Genomic DNA, 12,552 nt, shown 5'->3' on the forward strand with positions numbered 1-12,552 from the left:
AGTTGATGACGTGTCTCTGCCTGCCTCGTAGTGCAATGATTCACCCGATCGAACATGCCTCAAAATGTCTGTCACAGATTATAGCTGATGTTTTATTATCGCGCGGTGCGACATGCAATTAACCTGTGGACTGTTATCTGGTTTAAGTCAGTTACACCATGTGTTAGATGTCTTTGTATGAACACTTCTAACCACGACCAGAGGAAAAACACCCTGCATTCATTTTTTACTCCCTTTTCAACTCTGGCGCTTTAAACCAGAACTGGCTCAGTGATACATCTCGTCAATGCACAGGGTTACTTCAGGCTAATTGTGAAGTTTTTATAGAGAGTTATTTCATCTTCTTTTTTTTTTTCTAAACTTGTCATGCTCAGTAGTGTGAAATCACGGCAGAAAGTCGTCTCTTTGCATCTCATTTCAAGTCCCTGGAGATGACGTACCTTTTATTGCGGTCGATTTTCCTAAAGCACTTAAGTCAATATATCAGTGTTCTTTATAAAGGGGAGACTGCGAATGAACACTTTTCTGTTCATTGCAGACTTAGCTGACATGTTCAAATGAATAAAGAGACCCAAACCCTGACGTATATATTTCACTGCTCCACCCACCACTTAACCTACATGTCCCTGTATGCTGAGAGGGGTCCTCAGCTCCACCAGCATGCAAGACACCCAGGAGCTGAGCTTTTAACAAGACGGGGGGAGTTGTGGCTTAAACCCTAGTTGTTCTGCAGAGTGTAAAGTGGTGAGAATCGGCAGAGGGCTGGTGGGCTTTTACGCTACTGGCTGTTGTGAGCATTGTCATAATGTAGGCTAAAGCATCCAGGGAGAGCTCTTCGCTTTTTGTGCAAACTCAGTCAGTCTTGATAAAGATCTTGAGGGGTTTTAGAAGTCATTGCATGTGTGTGTTTGTGTGTGTGTGGTCTCTTTTAACAAAAGGAAGGTCAAACTAAAATATTTTCGCTCCCGGCAGCTGTGATAAGTAGCCAGGCCGTAAATCAGTCCTTTAAATGGCCTCCGTCCTGAGGCTGGATCTTTGAAATGCTTCGGTGTCTTGTTTCAATCACAATTCAGTCTGTAAAAATAATGTGTTGGCAAAGATCGGCGCAGTAATGCACCAATGCCTCGGCTCCCCTTTCATTTGAGGAGACGGTGTGACAGATGCTTGCTGATGTTTAGCGTTCAGTGGCAGAGTAGAGCCCAAACTGGAAATGAGTCCCATATCAGGTCAAACTTAAAAAGTAGAGACCCTCAGAGGAAAATAACTAAATGATACACTTGAATTCAGTGCTCTGAATTCAGCGCGCGCGCGCACACACACACACACACACAGCACTGAATTCAAGTGTATCATTTAGATTATACTGTCTATGGCCTGGCAACTGTAATCACAGCTGTATGTAAAGGGACAAACGTCATGAATGTGATAACCTAATGACACCAATATAAAGGAATAAATTCACTATTTGTGGGCAACATCTGTTGCCGCCTTAATTTGAGAGCATGAATCATTAGATTGAACATTGGACATGAAAAAACCCAAACTATTTCTAGTGGCTCTTGAGTTGCTGAATTCTCTATGAAAGCAATCATATTTACTGATGACAAATGTCAGAGAACAAGGGGATTATATAATCTGCTTGAATGGACTATTACATATTAGGCTCATATGTATAGTACTGTAGGCATTTCCTCGGCTGAACCCTGCGATGGATTACTTTACTGGACGGGAGCAATCGGAATCCGAGCCACGGCATGTCGGAGAGGAAACATTTGTTGCGATGCACCCGCAGATCAGTGTTCGGGGCCGTGTGTGTTCTTTTGCTGACTGGAGCATGTGGTGGCTGAGTGGGGAGGTCTGTGCCAGCTGGCAAGGCTGCTTTCTGTGATAGGGAGGTCTGTCATATGATGCAGCAAAAAAAACAACAACAGACTAGCTCCAGTAACCACCACCTTTGTTTCTAAAGAAGGATCAGTGTAGAGGTTATGCCTCGCCATGCAATACATGACCGGGATCCAGTCCGCGTCCTGAGTGTTTTCGACGACGATGAAAAGACAGGCGATCAATACGTGTAATGGCAGTCGATGAGGGCCCGGCTGTGATAAATCAATTAGGCAGAAACGGTGAAACAAGCATTAGGATTCTAATTTGGTCAAAACCATTGAAGTGAAGCAAAACATGCTGCTCTGGGGCCTACGGTTGACAGAACCAGAAAGCTTCTCCTTATACTACAACCTGTCAATCAATCACTTATGTATAATTAAATCTATGAAATCTGTCTAAATCAATTACACACAACCCTCTTCATTTCTTCTCCCTAAATCACTACATTTGTTTAAAAAATATCTATTTTCCTTAAGTCCTGGCCCACACGTTCACAGAAGAAATGGTTGTTGTCGGTCCATTTTCGTCAGGGGACGAAACATCGATTGAGTTTGTCTTTCATGGAGTTTAGCTTTTGAGCTGTGTGGATGACAGAAGGAGAGATCAATCCCAGGCGGTAAAGAGAGGGGCATGCATTGATCAGATTGGAAGAACAAGTACGTATTGAAGTCAATACAGTGGCCTTTTCAACTAAAGACACCCACAGAACGAAGCACCCCTGCTGCTTCTTTTGAATTCATATACTCTGATCCCTGGTGGAAAAGGCCTCGTGTCAAGACGGCAAGTTGGACAAAAACTGCTGCGTAGTTCATCGAGGAGACAACCTTCATGATGGGAATGCAGGGGTTACGTTTCTTTGTGAAGAGTAGAGGGTGCGGCTTTCAACGCCACTTGTAGGGTTTCCCTTTCAACATGCAACTGTGTGATTGTCACTGTTGTGAATGGTAAACACTGCCATCTGATTTTGTGCTTGCATTCAGTGCAATTTGAGAGATTTGCGCTTGAATCTGCGTGTTAATCCCCGCGTTTTGCATTCAGGGGGCGACGCTGCTAATGAGGAGGCAAAGGACCTTGTCTGCGTAGAAAATATCCATCTTTAAATGCCCCTTTTCATTTACTATCGGGCCTTAAAGTGTATTTTATTCTGCCAGGGATGGCAATAATGGTCGGTCGGTCACTCAACTATCATTTTTCGTCTTACTGGCAGAACCATTTGCCCTTTTCTGTCCCGTATGGACATAAAAACAACTTATTTTTTGCTGTAGGAGGACAAAAAGGGAAGAGTAAAATATTAATGCCATCCAGGTGAACTTTAAGAGTCAGTTTCCTCCAGTTCAGAGATGGAGCGATGTTTCCATACACGTTGTTGCTCTCTGAAAAGCCTCTTACTTCACACACACACACACACACACACACACACGCACTTATATCTACATGCACAGTTGCACACACTCTCTCTCCCTCTCATTTTTTCTCTCTCTCACACACACACACACACACATACTCTCTCTCTCTCACACACACAGCATGGATTTGTTTTCTCTGTGATGAGAGGGATTTTGGGATAAAGGAGGCGAGGCCACGGCAGTTTAGTTCAGTTTGGACCCAAAGCTGCTCTCGGCAGCGACAAACAAGGATGCATGTCTGGCTGCGCACTGGAGATCTGCACAGCCGTTAGTGCAGCGGCCTCCGTATATGTTTTGAGGCACAAGAGCCTCTGATTGGGATTCTGAAGTGGCGGTGAATGAGTTTTTCTTTCGGGTGACTGAAGATGCAGCAGAAGCACAAGCCCGAAACGCGTGCATGGCAACAGAATCAAGAGGAGTAGAACTCCTCGAGTGCTGAAATGGACCTATTTTGTTTTCTTTCATTTGGGTGTTGATGGAAGCACGGGAGATGTGTGTATTGCTTGAGACAATATCACGACTCCACTTTTTTCCTTCTACATGACAGCTGATCAGCAGGATGACTGATCTGCTCTGACACTTCCACCGGCAGCTTCACTGTTCCCCAGTGGAGCTTGTTTTGCACCTCTCGTCTAAAGGCCAATTTTCTTTTCCACACCCCATAAGCTATGACATGACTGACTGATGCATTCCGCTCATCGACAGCACAATATGGGAATCGATCAGCTGGATTCTTACGGTGATGACGTCCTCCTCTAGTACGCGTTTTCTTCCATTTTTAAGCATTTATATCGACTGCAGAGCGCATGCCTGATCAATTGGGGCCTTTGCTTTCAATGGGAAAGGGCTGAAACTGTGATGTGAAGCACACAGTGGAGAACATGCTGCGTAACAGAACCTCATTTAAATGAAGAACTTTTCCCTCGCAGTTCACGGCGGGGTGACACGTCGGAGCCGATATCTCCTCCCATCTCCTCCCTCCATCCTCAATGACATCGTTTGAGTAATCTGCGATAACCAAATCAGCCGTCACATCAGCGCTTCTCCTCACTGCACGTGGGCAATTTTGCACAGCAGCCGCCGCGGTGCTCGCCCGTACGTGCAGCTATTGATCGCCCATCTACGGACCTGATGGGCCGTTATTTGACTGCAGTTGATTGCACTAAACAGTGGGAGGTCACACCGCAAGCCACACACAGAGAGGCAAGAGGTCACGCTAATTGGGCTGAGAGGAATCTTACCAGAGTGTCCCTCAGTGTTTTTAATCCAAAGAGGGGAAAAGAGATTAATATATTCACCTTTCATTCTTTTCTTATATGATGTACCTCTTGAAATAAGTAGATGGATGTGCCTTGATGTATATGTATGAGTTCCATTTAAATGATAAGTGCTTGTTGTTGACGATTAAATGCTAATTTTCCCCCTCCTTTGTGTTTCAGCCATAAGAACAAAATGTCGGGCTGGCCGCCCCCTGGCCCAGGCGCCTGGGCTGGACTGCAGGGGCCTCCATACAGCTGGGACAGCATGAACAGCACCATGGACGGACGGGACTGCCTCACCAAGTATGTACAGCATGATCATAAACTACAGCATGCCATGTGCTCACATGTTTATATGACGATCCTCTGGAGAAGCAGCAGTGGGTAGTGCAGGGTTCAAAAGTTGTTTTAGGCGACTACCGCATTTGGAGTTTTTTTTTTCTGAAACCCGCCTATTCCCAAAAGCATCACCTCGTTTAATCAGTATGCAGATGATGTGGTTCTGTTGGCTCCATTAGACCGTGACCTTCAGCACGCACTGGGGCGGTTTGCAGTCATCGTGTAAGGCGGTCGGTAGGTTTTTCTGGGCACGTCCAAGTGGTAAGAGACCCCCGGGGAAGACCCAGAACTCGCAGGAGGGATTACATATCTCGTCTGGCCTAGGTTCCCCAGGAAGAGTTGGAAAACGTTGCTGGGGACAGGGGTGTCTGGAATACCCTGCTAAGCCTGCTGCCCCCACGGCCCGGCCTGGGATAAGCATAAGATAGTGGATGGATGAATGGATAGTTTAATCACGAGACTTTTATGAGCCAGTGTATTGCTTCATCCGCCACGTCCTCCCCACATGCACAAAAAGTAGCCATTGTTCAGGGAGTTTTGCATTCCACGTGTGCGTGCAGAGCCTGTCTGTGGAAATGTATTTTTCAGAAAGAAACAGGAAGCCAGGTAAACATGCAAATCCTGCAGCTGGACTGGCGTCGAGGGCTTTTGGCATGCCGAAGGTTCTGCACGATGATTCCAGCGCTATGTACACGCTGTGGAACAGGCTCCGTGTGAGGCAGACATTCTGATAAGCTGTGATCCAATTAACTTTTTTGACGCACCAGTTGCTTTATGTGGTGGTGAAACTACCCTGTGAATTAATTGACAATGGCTGCATATGTCTTGTTGGTTGGTTAGCTCCTCTCCTTGCTCCCTCTCTTTGCCACTTGTCATCGTGTTTTCTTTCTTTTCCTTCTTGGTTGCGCTTTTTCTTCACACTGATACTTTTCCTCTTGAACCTTTTGAACTTTTCATCCTTCCTTGTATCTCCACTCTTGATCTGTTTTTTATAATCTATTCTCTTGGGCCTCCTCCTGTCTCCTCCTTTTTCTCCTCTGACCTCTTCGCTTTGCCCCCTCGACATCAATTCCCCTCCCTTGGTCTCTGCTTTCCAAAGGCTGGATTCTGGGCTTCAGTGGACAAATGCAGCACTCGTTCAAAAATATCTCGTTCAACACTTGGCACATTAAGATTATTTTCAATATTGTCTGTTCATGTGTCCATTTCCTGTCTTGCTCTCCTGCCCTCTTACGATACTGTATATCCTCTTATCCATCCTTTTATACATTCTTTTCCACCCCACCCCCCCATCCTCTCCTCATTATGGGAAAGTCAAATATGACAAGTGAGATGGCTCTGGTTATGTGGCTTTGTTCCCAGAGAAAAGCTGTTGGCTTTAGTGGAGGTGACACAGATTGAGTATCCCGATTGGATTTCTGCGAGACAGAAAGAGAAAAGAAAGTGAGAGAGCGACTAAAGCCAGTTGATTTAACTATAATGGACAGATATCTCCCCTAACCTTATCTAACATGATCTAGCAGGTTTGCAATGCCATTCTCCACTCAAGTGTCAGTGGATTTGAACTCCCTGTGATATGGCAGCTGGGCTGTATGTATATGCGCACACTGTATATAAAATGGGCATTTTTACATGTCAACTAATACAGTAGTGTGTGTTTAGTCTCATTGTGTTCTGTCATGAGATGAATGTGATTGTTTCTAGAGTTGTGTTTTACTCTCGAAACAATTTTGAAAACACCAAATCAGTTGAACAAATTTACATCTAGCATATTTCTCCTTATCTGAAGAGCGTTCAGGAGTGATTTGAGAGTGTGTGTAGAGTAAGCATTTGCCTTCCTGTGTGGATTAACATGGATACTTGTGGTGTGTGTGTTCATGAGTTTATCCGTGTGTGCTTTATAAACCCTGCCAACTGTTTCGTGGCAGTATATTCCCCGCTGACACCTAATATTGGTCCCTTTCTCCTTTTTCATTGGTGTGACATTGCTCTGGGATGGATGTACCGGTGGGTGATAGGGATACAATTATCTAATATAAATCACTACATTCATATATCAAGACATTCTGCAGGTGCCTTTATTCAAAGTGACTTTCAATGGGTGCATTTAACCCCCATAGGTATACTTAGCATATGCCATCTCAATAAATAAGTAAGCTCTTGCCTAAAATAAATTGCTTATTCAGCGTTCAGTTGTACTTGGCTCCACCCTCTCGTCTCCCTTCCGGTTGCAGAACAACAAGATGGCGATGGCCAAAAACCAAGATGACCACGGCCAAATTGGCTTCAAAACGGCAGCACAAAAACCAATGGTTGACCTCACAGTGACTACTTCCACTTCTGATGTACAGTCTATGTGAAACGATAGTGGCTCGTAACGCTACTCTTAGCATTTTTTCAGCTGGTCATCCCGATAATATTAGTCAGCATCTGGCGACTCAAATATGGTTGCAGGCATCTAAAACCAATTGGTTAAGATTAGAGAACGATTCCAGTCATGGTAAGTGATACAGACCTTTAGCAATTGCAACTGACCAGAACCTGGAGCGTCAGTGTGAGTTGCATTGGTGTGCATGCTTTTTCCCATTCTTCCATGACTTGCAGCAACGCGAGGATTTGACCTTTTTGTATTCAGCTTTCCCCCTGACCCCCTGACATCCCGGCTCTGCCCTCCCGCGGGATTAAGCCCCACTGACCCTGACGGAGCACATGGGTCCACGTTGCAGATTGGAACATGCTTCATTACAGACAGATTTAGTTTGAGATCCCCCCCCTCCCCCCTCTTCGTATGCACAGTACAGATCAATGTGATAATGAGAGACAGAATGAGAAAGCACAAAAGGGAAAGAAGGTGGCGGAGATCGAGACTGATCCGGATCGGTCGGACATGTGGTCGGTTGGGACATGCTTCATCATCAGGGCAGATTGAGGCAAAGCTGCAGGTATATATATATTATATATACAGTATATATATGTATAAATTGTGATAACTAGATAAATATCCATGGGTAAAGCCACATTGGATGTGCAAAATCTGAAAACAATATCATCTGATGGATTAAAAGAGAAACGTTGGTTTAGCGTATTACAACCTAATGAAGCATATGTGACTATGTGAAGGTTAGGACAGATGAGGCATGAATTTATCTATATGGACAGCAGAGGCCGCCAATATGGAATGGATGTTGGCAAGGTACAATGGACACCCTGGCCTGTGCCGGACTTAATGTGCAGCGGGGAAGCAACGGCTGCCAAGGGAGCGTTTTAAGCTGCGAAAGAGGGGAGGGGAGGTGGAGATAGAGAGAGAATGAGTGAACCCCTCTGAAAGCCTATATCACCTCATAATTAACAGGCACTCTGCATTCTCAGTGTGCCGGTCAGACAGACGTCTGAGGTTAAGCAAGCAGGAAGGTTTAATTTAATATGGGGCATTTACGTTTAAGTGGTGCTCTCATCCTGAGTGACTTGCACTAAGGCAAAGAAAAGGATAATGCGATACTTCACCAATATTAACCTGCATTAACATTGCTTTTTTTTCAAAAGGAATTTAAAGGATTTTTTTTTCAGTCCCTCAGAAAAAGCAAAGGTTTCTTTCTGGACTCGCCATTTGCATTCTTCAGCATACGTGTACATACATGACATTGTGCTAATATGATGATAACAGCGGCCGCTAAGAAGAGAGCAGGCCTTTTTGACCTTTGCACGTTCATTTTGAACAATTGTGACTTGATTAAATGATCAGTACTCTTTCATTTGGAATAGTCTGCAGACTTTTATGTGGATGCACGAACCAATTTGGTTCCAGATTGCGGAGCTTTGGCATTTTATGAACGCAGGACCTGTGCTGTCTTTATAAATAGCTCTTAAGCATAAAATGTTGTGCTAATGACCAAACCTGAGCCAGGGCTCTGATTTATGAGCAGCTGATGGGATAGCTCAAATCATTCACTCAAAGTTTAATGTTTTCTTTCAGAGCTAAAACTAATTTCTAGTGTAGGAATGAATGAATTGATTGGATTTTAATGTATACTGCATCATAATCTCAAAGAGATTCTTCATTAATATGCAGCACAGTCACTGAGCCTATTACCAGCTACATCTCTTCTTGAAGTGAAACGATCTGCTGACTCATCCTCTCCTTCTTTTCTTTTTCCAGCCAAGTGTCCCAGTGCAGCTCCCTGGAGGAGGTTCACCTGGATGGGGTCCCCCCTGCCCCCCGCCTGGTGGAGATGAGACGGGACCCGGTCCTGGGCTTCGGCTTTGTGGCAGGCAGTGAGAAACCGGTGGTGGTCCGCTCTGTCACACCAGGTACGGATCGCTGTCTGTAACGGTGTCCTCTCCGATGTCACCACAAGGAGTCGCCAAAGTCAGAAATGGTCAAATCCAAAACATCGGGGCTTGAAATCTTAGACTTGATAGAATAAACTGGCAACCTTGAATCATAGTTTCATACAATCCACATTCCTCAAGTAAAAAAACATTCAGTTTTCTCATTTCAAGTAGTTTCATTCAACATGCATGCATATACGTTAACTGTGTTCAATTTAGCCTTGCTTCCAGTGTGAGTCACTTGAAAAACACTGCCTTTAACTGCATGTATTTTACCGAAGAATAACACATGAATCATGTTTTTAGAGGGATTATTTCGCCATGCAAAAGTCCATTCACTCCTGTGGGTGTCAGATGACTGACGGCTAGAGGAGCAATATTCATTAACGCTGAACAGTAGCGGGATAGGATGCTGCTAGAATAACTGAGAGAAAATATAGTCAAAGCCGGAAAGCAAGGCCTGATACCTCCGCAGGGTTTGCATGTTGAAAGATTGCTCTGAGCGGTTCCATCAGTTCCTCCTTACTGTTTGCAGCGTGCTTATCAGTGCAAACAGTTGCTGTAATGATTGTTTAGAAGGAAGCCATGCAGACTGTTGGCCTCTCCAGACTATGATTGCACAAGTAAGTTTAATTGACCCCATACAAGAAAGAAAATGTACACAAATTTATAGGTTTTTCTTGTAAAAGAAGTGTTGTTCATTTTGGTTAATTGGCTGATTGCCAAATTTCTGCCAAACCACTGCTTCCAGACTCCTAACAGCCGTCAGCTCCGGTGGCTGCAACGACACACACAGTGATTATCTCAATAATCAATCAGCGCTGAATTTCAAACAGACAATTGAACCAATGAATATTCTATTCCGAGTTGTTGGCCAAGGAAAGCAATATACAGCATGTGCTTAAGGATGCAGCAGTTTATCAATGCATGTGTCAGGAGACGGACACGCCCACATTAGCTGTAAGCTGACACATTTATTTGCAGTGTCCATTCAGCTGTTCCTCCACTGACTCATTCCCACACAATCTTTGGCTGACGGGCCGAAACTCTCGATATGCGCTGTCATCAACTACGTCTTGTATGCACTCGTGTCTTGTGTGCGTGCAGGTGGTCCATCGGAGGGGAAGCTGTTGCCAGGCGATGAGATCATCATGATCAACGACGAACCCGTCAGCTCGGCTCCCAGAGAACGAGTCATCGACCTCGTCAGGTGACTACAGAAACCTTTGGGGGACGCTGTAGCAGTTCAGGTTAATTACCTGGAGGATTTTGTCAACAAATACAAGAATCTCCCCCCCTCCAAAACCCTGTTCTGAAGGATATGGATCACCTAGATTTAAAGGGCCAGTTCACTCGTATTACAAAACGACTTGGGAACGGACCCTGTCATAAGCTATTAAATCCAATGCTTGATGCACAGACTCATACCCGCATAAAAAAAAAAGCACACTGATAACTGTCAGTGCCCGACAAAGATACAAACAAAGTCATTATCATTTGGAAATCTTAAAACATTTGCTAATCACACAAGCATATTCATCATCACATATCATCAAAAAAGCTTTTTGCTATTTGGATGCACTCAGTTTACCTTGACAGTTTACCTTGACAGCTTGCCTTTTTTTAAATGGGAAACTAATGAGTGTGAGTGTTTCTTGTTTTAACTGCGTCTGCTCGTAAGTGGCAATTGCCAGAGGCGCCTCATTCCATTTCAGCCAAGCTAATCAAGTTCCTCTCGCTTATCTGCCATCGCGGTTCGCTGCGACTGTTGTTTCCTGATGATTCTGTTGACTTTGTGATTCGCTGTCCTCTCTCGCTTCAGGAGCTGCAAAGAATCCATCGTGTTGACCGTCGTCCAACCGTATCCCGTGAGTAGATCAGCTCTTGCATTATGCACCACAAGGGTTGTATGTGTCAGATATATTTATTTAAAAAAAGAAAATGCTTGAATGAAATCCAGGGAAAGGATTACTCTGTATGTGTAATGTGTTGATTTTGTCACAATAATTGATACCTTTATATAATAAACAGAAACATGGTGATTTAGTGTCCTCTGAGTGTCTCTTGAAAAATGAGTTCCCCATGAATGACATTGTGTGCCCTTGTTATCATATTTGGGGAGGTATAGATTTGTGGCTCACAGTTTAAGCTCTCCTTGACTCTCTTCCAGGCCCGTTAAACTTCTTTTCCTTTAAAGTGGATGGAATGATCTTGTCTTCTTCCAACTAAATGCTACCATCCGTCTCCTCTTAAGATTGGAGTGTGTTGCACCAGGGTTGTGTTTCTAGAAAATAGCTTTTCCCAATTTCAGGAAACTTAGGTTATTATGTTAAAGTTGTATTGATTTTTCCAGTGTTACATGTGCAGCTAATGTGGAAACCTGTTTTTTTGTGTTTATTTATGCTTCTCTTTATCTCTCTCCCTCCATCTGTCTCCCTCTTTCCCTCCCGTGTCTCTCTCTTTGGACCGCTGCCTCTTAGTCCCCTAAATCAGCGTTCATCAGTGCAGCCAAAAAAGCCATGCTCAAGTCCAATCCGGTCAAAGTGCGCTTTGCAGAGGAGGTCATTATAAACGGCCAGGTTCCAGTCAGTACCACACACACACACACACACACACTTATGTATGACCTATATAGGCAATGACAGATGGTTACCACATAAGACAGACAGTTGAGTGAATGCCAGATAGATAAGACGGTCACAAAAATGTGCTACGACATCGATACACTTTTATGATATCCTCTCACGTATTGAACCTCACCTGTATTCTGTTAGAGGGACGTCAAATGAGCAGGATGAAAAGACTGATGGTATTCCTCCTTTGCAGAACCCGGTGAAGGACAACTCTCTTCTGTTCATGCCAAATGTCCTGAAGGTCTACCTGGAGAACGGGCAGACAAAGTCTTTTCGCTTCGACAGCAGTACTTCTATCAAGGTGCGTGTTTGCGTGTGCCCCGACCCTTCGAGGCAAACTTTGCAAGATTAGCAGTCTCTGCTGCATCTATTATTGCAAAGGGAGAAATTCATTCAGAGTGCAGATGAGTGTGTCTCCGTCACACACGTACACACACACAAACACACACAGACCACGAAATTGAATCACTGTTTGAGTTCAGATTGTTCGAGCGGCGCATTTATTCAGGCGAGGTGGCAAAGAGCGTATCTGTTTGACTTGTAGATTCAGTGCTGATCCAGGGTGGCTCCCAGTGTGTAGTCTAGGAAGCAAGAGCACCGAGTCACTCCTTTTCTCACTTTTGTGGCTGGTATTGTCTTCACCTGGTGAGCCCCCGTGTGTGTGTGTGTGTGTGTGTGTGTGTGTGTGTGTGTGTGTGTGTG

The 12,552-nt window shown here is 44.5% G+C and overlaps 1 protein-coding gene across 1 annotated transcript in view; it reads left to right on the top strand.

The window, feature by feature from the left end:
* LOC116385931 (FERM and PDZ domain-containing protein 4-like) overlaps nt 1-12,552 on the top strand; it is a 37,328-nt gene that overhangs the window by 13,319 nt on the left and 11,457 nt on the right. The window contains exons 2-7 of the mRNA XM_031851709.1: nt 4,730-4,852; nt 9,045-9,196; nt 10,325-10,427; nt 11,040-11,085; nt 11,698-11,802; nt 12,044-12,151. Coding sequence (XP_031707569.1) covers nt 4,730-4,852; nt 9,045-9,196; nt 10,325-10,427; nt 11,040-11,085; nt 11,698-11,802; nt 12,044-12,151 — 637 coding nt within the window. The remainder of the gene's footprint in view (nt 1-4,729; nt 4,853-9,044; nt 9,197-10,324; nt 10,428-11,039; nt 11,086-11,697; nt 11,803-12,043; nt 12,152-12,552) is intronic.

The sequence above is a fragment of the Anarrhichthys ocellatus genome, unplaced genomic scaffold, assembly GCF_004355925.1.
Source record: "Anarrhichthys ocellatus isolate YVR2014 unplaced genomic scaffold, GSC_Weel_1.0 scaffold12, whole genome shotgun sequence".
In the NCBI taxonomy this organism is placed as follows: Eukaryota; Metazoa; Chordata; class Actinopteri; order Perciformes; family Anarhichadidae; genus Anarrhichthys; species Anarrhichthys ocellatus.